Raw genomic sequence first — 18228 nt, forward strand, 5'->3', positions numbered from 1 at the left:
TAGAAAATATTTTAATAGTGATATGTACCTATAAAATTAAACATGTGTGGGTATTTACTTCCTAACTACCAAAAGCGACTCCAGTGACTAGAAGAGGTGGCAATTAGAGCTTTTGCATGTAATAAATTCATCAAGTATTTCTACTGGAAACACACACACACACACACACACACACACACACATATATATATTTATATATATATATATTTTTTAAATAACCCTCTATGATTTGAATCAAAACAATTTTTTTTCTGTGCAATAAGGGAGATTTCAAAGTTAAATTCACTACTGTGAAAAGAGGGGTTAGTAAATATTTTTATTTCATAAGCAAGTATGTAAATGGGGAATTAATTTTGCTTGGGAAGAAAGAAATGTCAAGTGCTTTAACTGTGCCATTTCTACAAAACTAAGTACCCGCAAATTCTGAACAAGTATAGCAGTAGTTCATCTGCTTAGGAATACTTTGCAAAGCATTATTTTCCACCGTTACATACACTTTCATTTAATAAACCTCTTTCTTACGGAAAGATGAATGATCCGAATTTGTAAGACTTTTCTCTGGTGGTCACCTTCATTAGTCCAGAGTAGCAATAACCTATTTATGACACATTCATTTTAACATCATTAATCATGGCATTTTTGTCCTTTGAAGTTTACCTTTTTGTTGTGGTGGTGGTTTTATTTATCTTCTGAACAAAGGAAAAGTTACAGGATCTCTGAGAGCAAATAATGTTTGGGAGTCAAAAATGATGTATAATGAGGCAATATTTTTCTTGGATAATTCAAAACGGACCTGACAGTAATTCTAAAAAGTCATCTAAAAAGACTGTAAGCAATATTAGCATAGTTACAGTAACTTTGCACACTCTCCTCCTGACTGTCTAAAGGCACAGCTTACTTGAACAGAGCCATTTATTAATTTAAACAAGTGTGAATCACATCCCAGATGAAATGCAAACTAAATATTGAATTTTGTCTCAGAAGTTACACATTTTCACAAACTTTTCAGTCATTTCTGCCCACTGTGAAACTTTTCCACCTATCTCAGTTTTAAAGATTATTTCGAGAATGAAGAAAGAAACCCTGCACAAAACATAGCCTTGCCTATTTTAGATAAAAGAGCCCCATAAACACCAGATGGGGGATTTCAGGACAAACTTAATGGATTCTACATTCCCAGTTAACTAATGAGTGAATTCAATCAAATGCTTACTTTTACTTTCTTAGTGACTTGAAAGAGCAAATTAAATTGATACGTAAGCATCAGGTCAATCAAAATTAAACCGCCATCCTTCTGCACATAGATTATGACCCAGTTTCTTAGGGTCCCTGCCCCATCATATGAATTAATTGATTCTTAAAACACTGATGTCTTTAGTCTTATGAATTACTGAAAAGCTACCTTCTCCCTAGTGTTAACCACCCGCTCTAAGGATGACTTTCTATAAACTTTCTAGAACTGAACTGCTCTATCCACCTGGCTTCCCCATTCATTTTCACATTCTGGAAGAAAGAAGGAAAGATGGGAGTAAGAAGAAATGAATCTCATACAAAACCCTTTCCTCCAGGCCTCCCATTTTTCTCTGTTTCAACCTCAGTCCCCATGGCTTCAGCTCATCCTCACATCTGAAGGAGAATCAGAATGTTCGGGAGGTTAGCCAGAGGCTGAAGAAATATTTACATTAACCCCAAGCTAGGAACTAGCTTGTATGATCAGCAAAAGCAGTAGAAGAAAAAAAAAAAAAAAAAAAAAAAAAAAAAAACAAACTTAAGGACTTTTCTTCCAGAATCCTTTTACCACAATACTCATTGAATCTTCTAAAGAAAGGTTAAGTATCATGTGAACTAAATGGCTTTCTTTAGGCTCAAGTAAAGATAAATACTCTAAAATCTTTAAGATATAATCATTCTAAAATATATTCATCAAAGACATGTTTAATATAAAAAATCTTGAAAGGAGACTCTGGGCTGCTTCCCTAATTTTCTATAGGGTTACCAGATTCTACCCTGAGAAAGTACTAAATAATTTGGTCAGTCTCTTCATTCTTTCTTGTTGCTACTGAAGCACTACAGAATCTGCTGTTCTTTCCCAAGGCTTTCTGTTAACTGTTTAGTTACCAGTTCCGGGAAAAGTGCAGGGTTGGCCCCTAAGAATGCCTAGGAGAAGAGATCCAGCCCAGCTTCCTGGGCAAATCAAAACACCTCCTCCTCCTCCCTTCCTTCTCATTCTTATAAACAATACTTGCTCACTCATGGATTCCAGAATTTTACAGAAGTTGTTATTTATTCTCTTTCTCTTCCATTTTGTATCCCCTAAGTTTCTTCCCAAACTCTACCCAAATGGCAACCTTGTATGAGCATTGATGAAAACTGAGCTTACTATTATGGATGCGAATTTTCTTTGAAAAATAAACTCGGTTTTCAGATATGCGGTTTAAAAGGCTCTCATAATGAGTGTGCCAATTATCATTAAAACCCATACCAACATTAATAAGTGACAGGCACTAAGACCATTTTTTTCTGTGAAGGGCAAGACAGTAAATATATTTCTAGTTTGTTGGCCACCTGTTCTCTTGCAACTACTCAACTCTCTTCTTGTAGCACGAAAGCAGTAATAGACAATGTACACAAATGAACAAGGCTGTTTTCTAATAAAATTTTATTCAAAAACAAGCAGCCATCTGCATTTGGCCCATGGGCCCTAGTTTGCTGACCCCTAACCTAGAGAAATTCAGCTGTGGTGAATTACAGCGATGGAAGTATTTAAAAATTTTTTCCCAGGTTGTTAGCTTACAGTACAAACACACTGATAAAGGTATCAAGAAATACTGACCTAAGAATAATTTAAAAGAAAAAATAACTTTTAACTCACCATAGCCCACGAGACTCTGGCCAACATATCTAAAGACATGTTTGTTAACAAAAACCGATAAAGCAATAAAACTTATAACACTGTTCTTCTATCTGAGGAAACAATGTGGAAAACATGTGCTCAGGGCATCCATGTAAAACACATGAGTAATGAACACTAGCAAATTAGGTCTATTCCCGTGGCATCATGTGTGACTCCACAGGCAAGGGGAGTGACCCTGTTTGGACCATCATTCAGCAGGTGCTACACGCTGGCCCTTAGGTGACCAGGAAAACCTCATTCCAAAGTCAGAACTTAAGACCATTCAGTCCGAAAGAGCTCCACTATGATAACAAGCCTTGCATTAGGAACATAAAGTAGCAGAGCACTAATGCATCTGTGTCTAGCCAGGAGCTGCTGTTGTTCATCTGCAGGTCATGGAATCCGATGGTTTTGTGACCTCACTCCTGCCTTCCTCTGCAGTTTGATCGCATGACATCACCCACCCTTCTCATTCCTTTCAAGTTTCTCAGAATGTGTTCTCCCTCCTCTCTAAGCCTTTGTCCATGTGGTCCCATCTTCCTGTAAAGTTCTTCCTCCTTGTCAGGCTAACCACCACTCATGTTACAGGTCTCAGCTTAGACTCTCTTCTTTCGGGAAGCTGCCCTTCCACCCCGAAGACGCTGCCCACAACCTAGTGCCTGAGGACAGGATCCACCTCTGAACCCCCAGCACTTGGCAGGATGTCTGATACACGACGCGCTCTACATTTGTTGAATAAAATGAACGAGCAAACAAATGCATCCCAGTGGCAAAATAAAATTCCAAGTCAAAAACTCCAAATTATAAAGTCAGTGTTTTTTTGTTAACCAACTAAATACTCTGTAGTGTCTATTTCCTCCCCTATCTAAAACAAGAAAGGGAAATAAATATATGTACTAGGTGCCTCCCAGAGAAACGTCTGCGGTTCTAGTCACCTGGAGGAAACAAGGACTAAATTACTTTTTTTTTTTTCCCTCTGCAAGCTTTTTTTTTTTTTTCTCTGCATATATTAAAGCCAGCCCCTCTGGCCCACAGGCAGTTAATGTGCTGATTTAGCGTTGTTTCTGACCTCCTGTTCCTGTCTTTCTCCATTAATCCCACCGCATTTTAATGTTTTAATTCAACACATAATTTTACCATATCAGTCAGCCAAACCTGCTTAAGTTCCACTTGCCATGATAGCTTTTAACCTCTTATTCATTATCATAATTCTATGCTTTATATTATAGACTGGTCAGCTTTTCACTTAAATGCAAGAGGAAGAAAAGGGTGCTAGAGTTTTAAAAGCTGTACACCTCAGAGGCTAAGGAAGGTGGTGAACAGGAAGAAAATGGTGGCTGCGTCATGCCTGCTTGTAAGAGCAGATCAGCGACATGGGATGCAGACTGTCCAAAGAAATCCTCTAGCCCTGATTCTCCTCTGCACCACAGTCACCAGTAAACTGGTAGCAAGTCAGAGCCACTTTCTGAGGCACCGCGTGGGGCTGAGGTCGGCTCTGAGGCAGCCCAGTTAAAATGAGCCTGTGCATTCGCATTCTTAAGTTTCCAAACTAATCTCCGGAATCACAGGGAAATGTAAAATATACTTTAAGAAAATAATACGATCATGTTGAAATGGCACGGGTTGACAAGGGGGTTAATCTGTATTTCTACTCTTGCCATTTTGTTTAAAAGTTGGGGCAGGTTACATTTAGCTTTATTTCTTACTCCTCCCTAAAAATTCTCTGTCTCTAGACCACTGATGGCCTCAAAAGACTGGCTTTTTTTGGTCCATGAATAAACAGCTGAGTTAGTAGGCACCCTGGTCTGGGAGGGGTGCTGGATTTGCCCAAGCACCTTCATCTTACCAGCCCTGACTTCCTCAGGAGTTACCTGTGGCTCAGTGGAAGCCCACAGGTGGACCATGACACAAGAGATTTCAGAAAGTTCCCCGTGACTCAGGAGAGCCTGGAGGAGGCTGGCTACTGGGTGGGGGTGGGCCATGCCTGAACCATCACCCACCAACTAGCAACCCACCAATGCCAATGTGATTTCTCTTCACATAACTGACCACTACTCCAGCTTTCTGTCCACAGCTACAAAACCCAGTATTGTTCAGGCTAATCGACACTGCTCAGATCTCCAGTCAACAAATGTCCTTCCCACCATGTCCTGGAAGACAGTCACTGCTCACTTCTACCAAAAAATATAAAAAATGTCCCTCCTGTTTTGAAGAAACAAAAATATGCTGAATTTTAACTAGTGTTTCAGTTACTTAAATGACAGAATTTCCGTTGCAAATGTTGTGGGGATCTATAGTTACCGTCCAGAAAAAAAATCTCAAAATTAATAGGAATAATAATAGCTACCAACAAGAGACATTGTTGCCAATTGCCATGATGACCTGCAAATTGGTGGAAAACCCCATTACACAAACAGAAAATCACAAAGAAAGTCACTGCCCAAGGTCACGCAGCTAGCAAATACCATGGTTACAAGCCAGCCCAGGAAGTACAACTCAAAGGCTGGTGTTCCTTCCCTCACATCAAACTGCCTGGCAGAGGACTTTCTTAGGCCATGCAGAACTTTTAATTACTAGCATCAAGGTGTTATCCAAACAAAATATGAGACAGGTCTGAGGACAGTTATGACTCATTCAACATTGTCAAAGACCCTTCTCTCATGCAAAAAGTTATTTCCCAACAGTTGGGAGATAAAATAACTGAGGCTTAGAATTACAACAAAGAACAGGAAAACAATAAGTGAACATTTTTAAATAAGAAGGAACAATAAGTAACAGGTCTGTGATACGCATATGCCAGCACAATCTCTCTTTTAACTCTGACAAGAAGTATGTATTTTAGGGTAAGTCTCACCCCACCTGGAAGTTCACTCAGGGTAATGCTGTGTAGCCAACTCCCAAGAGATACTTTTGTTATCTTTTGTACCTTAGGAGAGGAAAAAGGAAAAGGATACCAAAAAAAAAAAAAATAGAAATCCTTTAAAATCCATGAAAAGGAAGGACAGAATGACCACTGGGGCAGGTATACATCTAAGTTACAAACAGGAAATAGCTCAAATAATAAATGAAGACCCAAATGACAAAACATGGCATAAGAGGGACATCTCCAATTATTCTTCGTGTCTGTAAAGAAACTTAACACTCACTTGGAAAAGCGTTTCCTATTATGTGAAGGAAACATAACAGCACAATGACATGCAGAATGAAAGGCCATTATTTTCTGCACCTACTAAAATAACACGCTGGCCATCCATCACTGGGGGCCCAAATTCCCACCATTCAGATAACGCTTTGGGACACAGAGTTCTCTGCATTTGTGCGTTTACGTGACTTATTCCTGCTCTGCTGGCTAGCACAAAGTTTCTGATCCTCCTACCATGGGTGTTGGCAGGGCACTGGGGTGTCACAGTGGTGACCAGGGTGGGAGACACTGGGAAGACTCTGAGGTGTCTCAGTTACCCCGTGGGGGAGGGTGTTGGGGGGAGACTAGTAAGGCATCTGACAGGCAAAATCTGTGAAATGCTTGACCACAGGAAGACCTCTCTCCTGGGCTGGAGAGTGGGACATGACCTAGTTTGGTACCCAAAAACACAAACCTGGCCCTGGAGATCTCCAAGGAAGCATGGCTACTACCTGCTAGAGCAGCACGGAGCTGGGGACGAGAGGGCTGTGCAAAGCAATGTAACCAGGGCCACGACACGTGGAGGGAAAAGCACCCATGTCTCAGTTGATGGCAGTGCTGCTCTCCTAGCGGGTATTTGGACATGTGTGGATGAGCTGTCAGTGTATGTGTGTGTGTGTGTGTCTTCCACAGGATAACTGGGGAATGTTGCGGGCATCAGGTGGGTGAGAGCCAGGTTTATTAGGCACCTGGAACATGCCCGGCCGTCCCATGAGACAAGGTGCCTCTGCTGAGAAGCATGGGAGGAATGTCCCATGGCCTGCAAACTCCCACCTGTCTATCTCAGGAGGAGCCACTGAGGTGGGACAGGGTAACGGCAGCAAAAAGAGCTGATGTTCCGTGCACCAGGCTCCGCTAAGTGTTTTACACAGAAAAAGCACTGCATCAGGTATCGGGTTAGCTGGGGCTCATCCCATTTCTGCCCCTCAATTCCTTGCTGATGGAAAAACATGACTTCTCTGGGCCTCTGGCCTTCCTCATCTATAAAGTGAAGGGGTTCTACTGGATGAGTGTTTTCAACCTTTCGTTTTCAGCAGTAAACTCTTCCCTCGAATGGAGCGCTACCAATGTAGAGAAAAGGTAAAAGTGGAGATGCTCTGGTTTCAGGAGGCCCCTGTTCTCCAAGGGTGACCCCAAGGCATCTCCCTGAACCCAGGGTTCCAGAGAACTTGGTTTGAAAAAGACCACAAACAGCTGTTGAGAGCCCTTTAAATGCTTATACTTAGGATTGGTGGACAAATTGTATGTATATGGGCTGAACAAAAGGCAGTGGTTTGGTGGGAAAAACTCGGTCTTTGAAAACACAGAATCCTGACTCTTGCACTCGCTGCTCTGAAGTCTACAGCGAAGATGTCTGCAAACCTCTTGCACTCCATTTCCTCATCGATAAAACAAAAATAATACCACGAACTTGCAGGGCTATCAGAAAGATCAGAGACGTATGCTTCCACCAGCATCTCCTTCATGCTCAAACTGGAGCAGCCACAGTGCAGGCACAATTGCATTTAACTATATTCTTACTACAATCCTATAAGGAAGCAATAGTACTTACAGTATTTTTCGTTATGTACGAGTGAGCCCCTCAATTAAGTTGGGAAGGTCCAAAGTAAAGAAATAAAACGAATCTGGCCTCAATAGATTTCATTATGATTTGCCACAAAGTTCATCAAGGACACTGAAAAGTTTCCATCAATTTGGGACACGTAGCTTCACAGTGTTACTAAATTATATGGTATTTCACTAAGTAGCAAAACCCAAATCATAGGGTGCATTGGACACTTATACCAACATTTCCCAAAGAGTCTGAGATGGTACATTATCTTTCTTTAGAGAATTCCTGGCACATACAGTTTTCTTCTGTTGTAATCAATACTAAATTTAAAAAATGAAAAAACTTTCCCCAGGTCAGGGTCCAGCTAACTTATGGCTCCTTGGGGAGGGGATATGAGGTTTTATTCTAAGCTCAAACAGATAAAGACATTCCCTCAGACCAGCCTCATGCAGACACATCTCCCACCGTTTAGAAAGCAGAGCAGACTCACGTGCCCAGACGCTCCTCGTGCTTTTTGCTGTCCTTTCCCCACACTTCAATGTCTAAAATGCCCATCCTGTCAGAGAAGTAGTGAAAGTCAAACTGTTCCCGCCACTGCGGATTTGCACTCTTACACAGTGTCTAGAAAACATGCAGTTATAATATTTATTTTCTTAAAATGGCATTCATTGCTATAGCAACTACACATTCATTTCATTTCTAAACAGCAGGAGATCATAATTATGGTTATGATTGCTCTTATAAAATTAAACTTTTCTTTCTGGAAACGAAAGGGACTTCAAGGTTTCGGGAATTGGCAAAACATCATACTCTTTTAGCTGACTCCCCAGATTCACTAATTTATCCACCAAATTTGGAGAAACACTGTTATCCCAAAAGAAACCATAAATTATATATATATAAAATACATACTTCTGATATATATATATTATATAATATTTATTACACACATACAATAATGACCATTGAGATATGCTCTCTCTATAATATTATATCTCAATAGACATTTTACAGTTGTTCTCTCTTACGAAAGATACTACTAATTGGTTAATCAAATGGAAGTAACATTTTTACTGGCACATCCATTCAGCGCTGGCTTAACAACTATATGAATTAACAGTCTGGGGTCTTAATTAACATCTGTCAGATGCATTACATGAGAAACCCGTAACCTGTAGGCTGCTGCCTATTTTTAAATCCAAGTTTACTGAATCCAGTCACTAGAATGAGAGGAAGACTATGAAATTCCACTGCAGCCAAACGTAAAAATTAACAAGCGTGGTCTGAAAATTCCACAGTGTTCCTGTGTTCTCCGAGAGTGATTTCAAATTGCTTGTGTGTTTGACTCATTGGCAGGACTTTCATTTTTGTTTCATTTACACAGAGATTCAATTTGTGAATAAAAAGTGAGCAAAAACGCAGGCCACTAAGTATCAGGACCTCAGGGCCAACTATTATATCCTGGGGCCAAGTATCCCTGTGTGAGAAAACAGGGACTGCTCAGACCTCAGCTGCAGCCAACATCACGTAACATCATTTACGCTGTTTTTCATCATCATTGGGCTTAAATATATCAGATCACAGCATTTTGAAACCATGAAGAAAAAAAAAACCTATTAGACCACAAATTAAGTGCAATATTCCCCAAGGGGAACGTAGCAGATACTGGACTAATTCTACGCTTCACCTCAGTCTAAAAGGGTACATGCGCTTAGTGATGAATAATTTTTCTATAAATCCTTACCCTGACCCTGGATCGTTAAAGGAATCTTAGTGGAGAGCTGTGGTCATCCTGGATATACTCACTGCGAGGTACAGCCTAAAACTGCCTGGTTAAAATAATTATCTGTATATTTCTGCTGTAACTTGTCTTCACTTTTTTGCATTTCTTATAATAAACGATTCTTCAATATGAGCTTCAATTCTCTACTCCTTGTGGAGTAAATGACATTTCATATTTGATTTTGCACTGAAACCTGTGCAGCAGAGAAAACCTCTTGCCCCCCTAAATCGTTTTCTAACTAGTCTGCTTCAGTTAAGTCCTCTACACTAGAAAGCCCAAACTGCAAATATCCTCAAGCCTATTTTCAAAATCTTCCACTGATGTTTTTCTTCCTATGTGGCTTTTGGCAAATGACTTAACTTTCAAGTACCCTAGTTCCCTCAATCCATAAAACATAGGAAATATTTCTGTCTGACAGTTATGTAAAACTAATTAATTACCATGGTTTGGAGACTAGTGTTTTTGAAATAAAAACCACACCAAATTACTGAGATTAAAAATTAAATGGAAGTTGGATCAGCAGAATAAGATGATTGATTTTTAAAGACAGCTAAAAAAAGCCATTACCTTTGGTCAAAACAAATCACTTTTAATACTTTTTAGATAGTTTAAAAAATCACAGCAAAAAAAAAACCCCAGCAGCACTAGATGTCTATTTTTAGTGTTCATACCAACAAGTTAGAGAAAGCCCAGAGTACATAATTTTGAAAACATGTTTAGTTAACTCAAATATTTTAATCCAACTATAACATATTATACCATTTTATTTTTATACGATTTTGAAAGCATTTAGTAATCCTTTTCCCTCATTCTCTGAAACATACTTTGCTTATTTTCAAAACAAAAATAAGCCATGCATTCAAATCTATTATTTCATAAGCTTTCTCTAGCTCCAGTTTAGTATATTAAAATAGATTATACTAAGCAATCAAATACCCATATTAATGGACTGCACCTATACAATTATTTTGTTTTCTGGGATGCTCCTAATACAGTTAGGAGGGTTAAAAATAAATTCTGTTCTTGCGAAGTTTAGAGTGGGGAAACATTTTTTTTCCATTGCTTTAATCTTAAAGATATTGTTCTCCTTAAGGAACTGACAGAACTTACCTTACTTTTATACCTCTGATCTCCCAGTTTTAACTGGACAAACATCTCTGTCATGCTTCCTCCTGAGACATTCTTTCCTTCCAACAAAGTTATACTTATAATCCCGTTCCAGAGTTGGTTCTTTTTCAAGGACTCTGAGAGCCGGAGGTTGCGTATCAAAGAGGACTAAAGCAAAAAATAAAGATAACATATAAACTTGCTGATAATTCTTGAGTGTGACTTTGGTGATCAGAGGAATTCCAGCTTTCAATATTTGATTAGAAATAGCACTCCCTGCCTGGCAAAAGTGTTAATGTTCTTCACTGGCTTTGCAAACCTGCAATCACAGTTATGTGACTTCCTTCTCAAGCATTGGACTTGAAACATATAGCAAAGCATGAATTCAAACAACACTTGGATTTGGCACTGGCCTGTACTCCCACCTAGATGTGCTCTTTGGTAGGAATCCTTCAGCTGGGCCTTTGGCTATTTTAATAGTAGGAAGGGAAGAAAGGCATTCTGGGAAACAGAGATATAAGAACCAGGCATTGCTTTTCAGGGAAACAAAATACCTCTGGGCGTTTAGAAATTATGGTTTTGAATTTATCCTTCACACTTGAATGTGTCCCCACTTCCCTTTATTCCTTGGGCTATGACTAAAAAGCCTAACACCACTGTGAGATTCACAACTCCAGATATAGCCTGTAATCGGCTAGCCAGCCAAATGAGCTTTGCAGAGGGAAAGCTGCGTAAAGAACACAGCCCCATGGCTGGGACCCAGCAGCGGTTCAGTAACTTGTTACCTTATTTTTTTTCCTTTTCTACATTGTATTACTCACACACACCTTAAACAGAATATAGAAAAAGGCAAATATCCCCTATTATTAAATTATAAAGAGGCCAAGCACACTTTTAAATTTCCATTATGTAAATTTTCAAACACACACAAAGACAGAACAACAAACCTCCATGTGCTTATTCATCAGATTCGACATTTTGTCAACCTTATTTCACCTATCCCTTCACTATTTTTTTTTCTGCCTGAAATATTTGAAAGCAAAATCCTTGTTTGTTTTTACAAAAGCACCATGCTGTGATCACACTCAACACAAGTAACCATGATTCCTTTAATACTGTTAAATGCCCTGAAGGTCTCAACAGTGTCTTTTTATGGTTAATTTGTTTGAGTGAGGATCCCCGACACGATCTGCAGGCTGCATTCAGTTGGCGGAGTTCATTCACGTTCTCCGTTCAATAAGTGAAATGGCACGAGTGTGGACGGCTTGATTTGAGGGAGAAATAAATGGGCTGAAGAAGGTAGATGGTGTCGAGTATCATAGTAAAGCAATGAATTTCTAACACTATATATTCATTCCTGTCATCTGCTCACTCTATCTTCGAGATCATTTAGGCATCAATTTGCTCGGTTTGATGACCAGTTAGTCACAATTTATCACAACAAACAGTATGTCAGTGCCATGTTAATTACACGCCAGCTTACCTCATCCAACACACGTCACTCCACCACCCTTAATAAATGATGCAATAATGCCAAGTGTTTGGATCATTTTATGATTTCTTTAAACAAAATACTTTTAAGGAAATCTGTACTCCCAACTCCATATCTGTGTTGCTTTTCTCTTGAAATTGGAATTCACACACACACACACACACACACACACACACACACACACACACACACACACACACAGGGGTTTGGAGGTACTGAAACAGAGCAGGAAAGGGAGATGGGAAAATAAGTAATTTTTTTAAAAAAGAAAAAACCCTCTCCCCTCTGGAAAACATGAACAATTCTTTCTCTAACTTCTATTTGCAGTTGGGTTGTGGACAGAATATATTCAATAATGAAGGTTTATGAAATAAAGTTAAGTAATTTTATATTTGCTAAAAACAATGCACACCATCACAATATATAGACAGATACATATATAAATATGTATATAATCTATATGTGTGCCTACAGATGTAGATACACTTAATACATTCTCTAGCTTAGTAAGCACACGGGCTGCAAATTTCTATCTTTAAAAAGAAAATGAGATTTTGATTCATATCTCCTGCTGCACTTTCCTTTTTTATGTTTTTTCTTCTTAAAGTTCGACTTGCCAACCAACAAGCTAAAGCATGACCTGTCCCATGGCTATGCTTCAAAGTTCCGACAGATATATTCCTCCCTAAACACTGCAACTATTTCAAAATCCTTTTTATAAAGAAGGGAGTAATGTCCACAAGGGATCAAAGGGCATCCTACAGTCTGGCAATTGCCTAAGAAAAATGGCAGTGCTTCCATGAAATATGCCCTAAAATAATTTTGCGGCTTGGTATGTCCTAATTTCAAATTGGATGTTTATCTTGGAAAGGCTTCTAACTTGTCCATAAAACAGCCCCACTTAGCTCTATGAGCTCTGTGAAAATGGAATCCAAAGCTGGTTATTAAGGGGGCCCAGAGATAGGTTCCATATGGCGGAACAGCATGGGAGGGCAAGGCAAAGGCCTACATCAGGCCCGGCTTGGCTGGAGCTCCTGATCTATCCACGGACACTCGTTGCATTACACTCTAACATCTGGATTATTGCTTGCAATGTCCCTGGGAAATATCCACTTTCCATCAAAGCCTTTATCTATCTCAGTCGGACTTTGAACATTTTAGTATTTAACACAGTCATGTTTGATGTGATGGACTTGCTCTTTGCCGTCCAAGATTTTTTTTTTCCTTACTAAAAGCGGGGTAGGAAAAGAGAAGTATTTATTGCACAGTTCACAGATACAAAAGGACACAGGACCATTATTCTACTTATTTCACCCTAAGTATTTCTGCAAAACCCACTATAAGGTTATGTCCAAAAAAAGTTTCATTTGCAAGCGATGCAATCTAGGATATGAGTATGAGATTTAAAGACGTTTCTTAACTACTTTCGCATTTCTCTTCCACCCTTGAGACTTGTGATGAGGCTTAAGAGCAGGGTCTGTGGTTGTGGGCAGCACCCAGGCCATCCATCCCATGTGTGATCTGATGCAGATCTGGGCTATCCAAATCTTTTGTGCTCCTCAAAAGCTCCCTTTCTCCCCACCATAAATCGACTCCTCTGCACTCACTCTGTTAGCTCAATAGCTCAGGTTTTCATGACCGTGCCCGAGCCCTATATGTGAAATTTGTCATCTTAATGCAGCTTGGAATGTGAAAGGAGAGAAGGAAATGACCCATCAAAAGGAGAAACCCACCCCACCTGAGCTGAAACAAACACCAGGAGATGGAGCAAAGCTTCTGGGTCCCGACCCTAATTTCTCAGCAGACATAATGGATAAAATATAGTACATCAGGGTTTTGTTATTTTTCTCCTTCCTCCCAGAGGATCAGAACCTTTTACTATTTCTATGTGGATTCATTCATAGGCTCTGTTCCTTGGCCCTCACCCCACCAAATCCACACCCAGAAAAAGTGACTTTCTTTTGAAACATGCAACTTAGTTATGACTCATGAAAACAAGGTGTGATATTTAACTTAGAAATACATTAGCTTTTGTAAAAATGAAACAGATTCCAAAACATTAATATACTTCCAGGTCATGAAAATTTCACAGGAAGGAAGGGAAGAAAGGGAGAAAGACTGAAAGTATAGGCTGTGGAGCGTCTGCTCACTTCCAACAGGTGCAGAATTCTCAGGAGTTTTTGATCTAGGAATAGACTCTCAAAACAGTGAATAGATTTTTCTTCCTGGGACATAAAAAACAGATTGCAGCTTGGCGACATGCATTATTTGAGGATTTTGTCCAAGCGGCATGCTGTGAAGACAGCAATGTGGACTCCAGTACCCCGATTCCCAGCGTGGCTACAAAGGAAACCCTGGGATAGTGGACATGTCAGCTCGATGCCTCCTGTCCGTCCCAAGCCAGGAAGAATAGCAGAGAGGTCAGGAGTAAAGAAGGATCCTGATAGGAGGGCACAGAGTCCAGGAGCTGGGGCCATAGCCTGCAGTTATCAAAAGCAATCTTATATTCAGTGATGCCACAGTCCATAACTAACTATGCTGACCAATACCACGGGGTAACAATTCAAAGCACTCCCTTGGGTGACAAAAAACACCAAAACATTAAAAAAATTAAAATTAAAAATAGGGGCGGGACTTCCCTGGTGGTCCAGTGGTTGAGGCTCCGTGCTCCCAATGCAGGAGCCCCGGGTTTGATCCCTGGGCAGGGAACTAGATCCCACACGCATGCCGCAACTGAGAGTCTGCATGCTGCAACTAAGAGCTGGTGCAGCAAAATAAATTAATAAATAAATATTAAAAAAAAAATAGGGGCATTGAGAAAATGTTTTTACAAGGTTTTTGTACTAGGCCTACCTTACTGGTGCCAATTACTGTATGGGTACCTTTTAGATCATCTCAGTGACGGAGATTTAAAAGTATGTGTTCCGATGTTGCCAATCCATCTTATTTTGACTCTCATTAATTATTTTTCCTGAGTCATTGTGAGAAAGGAGGGAGTCAGGGAGACAAATGCATGAAAAAAAAAAAAGGAACTAACTTTGTAAGCAAAATGAGGAGTAAAGCAAGATTCCAACTATGTTGGCAATGCTTAGAAAAACTAAGGGAGAACATTCAGTCTATAAAAGGTTTCCCTGAAATATTCCTTCCAAGCTTTTTCAACATGTAAAACTACTGCTCATTGTCAACAGCTTTTATAGCATGACATGAGAAGATCCATACATTCATGCAACAGGCTTCCAGAAAGCTGCTACTCGACAGCTCCTTATATCATCTGAAGAGAACCCTGTAGGCATAAATTCTCCTAGAACTACACAAACATTTTTGCATAGGATATAAAGGAAGCCTTTTAAATTTCCCACAGGGGCATGGACATGAAAGATGAGATTTATATTTATAGAGGAAAACTATTTCACAGTCCCAAGGATATGAGTAATCTGTGTGCACAAAGACATTAGCTATAAAAGGATTATATTAAATTATTTTTTTCATTAAAAGGGAATATCCTCACTCAATGTTTGAATTTAAAAATAAAAATTAGACTAAGAGAAGATTTTTAAAAATTGATAAAGTCCATAAATACCCAATGATTCTCAGGGTTCTGGACTGAGGGGGGAAAAAAATGAAGGCCATGTGATTCAACAAGATTTTCCTTTTTGCCCTGACCTCTAGGAAGCTCAATATTAAATGCTGGGCTCATATACGATAATATTCATCAACTAGTATTTCTTGATTCACATGTGTCGTCCTGCAGGCCTTCACTTCTGTGTTCCGTATTTCTATGTCTCTCCTTCACTTAAAATAGGTCAAGGCCACCCTTATACAAGACTGGGACTAGGGTGAGGCAAGTGAGGCATTCGGGGTGAAACATTGAAGGAGGTGCTCACTCTTAGGCTTCTGCAAGGGCAGGGCTGCCCCCTGAGCCCGAGTAACCTAAGATTTAGCAGTGCTCCCCACTGCTCTACAAGGCCTGCCCCTCTTACATCCCTGGCTTTGCCTCCTACTTTCCCTAGCATCCCACGCCGTACCCTAGTCCTCACCAGTGGCTCTCAAACATCACTATGCTTCCGAATCACCTGGAAGGCTTGCTAAAAGATGGCTGGGCCCCGTTTCCAGAGTTTCTGATCTGAGAGGCCTGAAATGGAGGCCCAACATCCACATTTCAGAAAATGTCCAGGTGACGCTGACGGTGTTGGCCCAGGGGCTCCCCTTTGGAACTGATAACAAAGAATTCGGAGCACTTGCCATGCACCACATTATTTTATAAATGTCCTGTCTCAATTCACTTCCTCCTCCTTCTCATCTGGTGAGATTCACTCCAGCTTTCTCGGTCCCCAGCCTTCAATCCACCCCACCCACCTGTAAAGCCAAGATAAGGGCCTAGTCTCTGAATACCCCCACCTCCTTACTCTCATCTCTCCTAATCCCTCCATCAGCTATGATGGCCAACTCTTACCTCCGAATTCTCAGGACAGTGTTCCCGACAATACAGTATGTGCTCAGTGAGAGGCTTTTTTTTTTTTTTTTTTTTTGGCCAAAACTGAACCTAATGTCACTGAGAGGAGAGATCTGATGCTAAGTTTAGGAAGGAAGTGGCTCTGTTCTTCTGGGCTGGAGACACACAAGGTTTGAGAGTTCTAACAGATCCAAGGTCTTACCTGCGCATGACTAAAGCCCACAGAAATGAGGAAAGCCTCTAGAAACCATTCTGCTCAGGGTAATGCTGACCTAGACTTCATAACAAAGCAGTAGAAGCATTGGGGTTAAGATATTTAGAAGTGTGCCCATGCAGTGTCACTTCTAGATAGATAGGCAGGCATGTAGGTAGGTAGAAAGAGAGATAGGCATATAGACAGACAGACAAATAAATTAGGTAGATATATAGATGAGCAGATAGAGATAGACAGGTATATGGATGTATATGGCTGTTTGGGTTATACCATTCTCCAACCCTTCAAATTTAACTAAGAAAACAAAAAAGTAAAAGGTATTACTAAGGGTGGGCATTTGAGTTAAGAATGTGTGTCAAAATGAAAAGGAACCAAACCAACAAAAAGCATTCTATTAATTGGGAAGGTGGTCCAGGCACAATACTCTCAGTTTAGTTCTACAAATGGACCACACTTCTTGCAAGGCGTTTTGCTTGTGCTACTTCCTGGGCTTATAGCGAAATAAGGGACATGGGTTCACCTAGAGAAAGGTACAGTGACAGCGGGCATTTACCAGTAAGGTGGGAGGAGTGGCATCTCTTCCAGTTTGAGCAGCTTCTTCTCAACCCAAAACTATATGACAGACAAAACCATCATCCAAACTTCCTCCTGGTTCTTACCCGGGCTCTGGTCACAAAGCACGTCATGCTATGTAGCTGGATAGATAGGTAGATGATAGATAGATAGATAGATAGATAGATAGGTAGAGAGATAGACAGACAGACAGATAGGCAGACAGACAGACAGAAAGAGCTTCCCTCCAAATTCTTTGACTGTCCTCTTTCAATTTAAGTTCCTCCACATTAAACTAGCCTTGTGACAAGATACCCTTCAGGAGCTAAATATGTTAAAACCACACTTCTAAAGCCACCGGAGTCCCAGCCCTGCAAAGTGCTTCAACCTGCAATGAGGTTTTCAGTGAACCCATCTTGGCCCACGTGTTAGAAGCAAAATTGACAAGGTCAACCTGTATAACTGAAACAAAGGCAAAAGCACAACCACAATAATTTGCTGAGACTTCCCAGACTTCACTCATTTGGCCAGACAGCTAACCCACAGACACAGCCACCCCCGGGGCAGCGGCCTATGGGAGGGGTCACAACTGACAAGGATGCCACGTCACCCCCTGGCAAGAGAGCATATAGTCACAAGACCCAACCAGCATCCCATCACAGGGGGCTGCTGGGCGATAAGGCTGAGGATGGCACACTTCAAAAAGCCCAAGTGGACAGCAGAGAAAGGAGGCGCTGGCCCATGCAACAGACAGCTCTCCGGGTTCAAGACCAACCTCAGCAAAACACTGCTACTACTAACTCCACCTTTCTGAGACTGCCTACCTGTTCTGAGTCCTAGATGTCAGAGAGCCAGAAACAGAGGGGCAGACAGAGCCCAAGGGAAAAAGAGAAAGTGGAAAAGGGGAACGAAGACAAGGAGGACATAACCTAAATTCAGGCAGAACCCTCACCATGTAATTCATGACTCTTACCAAGTCATGACACTGAAATAAAGTATCC

At 40.5% G+C, this 18228-nt stretch overlaps 1 protein-coding gene across 1 annotated transcript in view; it reads right to left on the reverse strand.

Annotated features, from left to right (window-relative positions):
- Positions 1–18228, reverse strand: part of MCTP2 (multiple C2 and transmembrane domain containing 2) — a 254744-nt gene that overhangs the window by 122363 nt on the left and 114153 nt on the right. Inside the window, exons 9-10 of the mRNA XM_055088201.1 lie at positions 10520–10684; positions 8117–8247 (exon numbers count right to left, since the gene is read on the reverse strand). Of these exons, the coding sequence (XP_054944176.1) occupies positions 8117–8247; positions 10520–10684 (296 nt within the window). The remainder of the gene's footprint in view (positions 1–8116; positions 8248–10519; positions 10685–18228) is intronic.

Source organism: Physeter macrocephalus, chromosome 11, assembly GCF_002837175.3.
Source record: "Physeter macrocephalus isolate SW-GA chromosome 11, ASM283717v5, whole genome shotgun sequence".
Lineage (NCBI taxonomy): Eukaryota > Metazoa > Chordata > Mammalia > Artiodactyla > Physeteridae > Physeter > Physeter macrocephalus.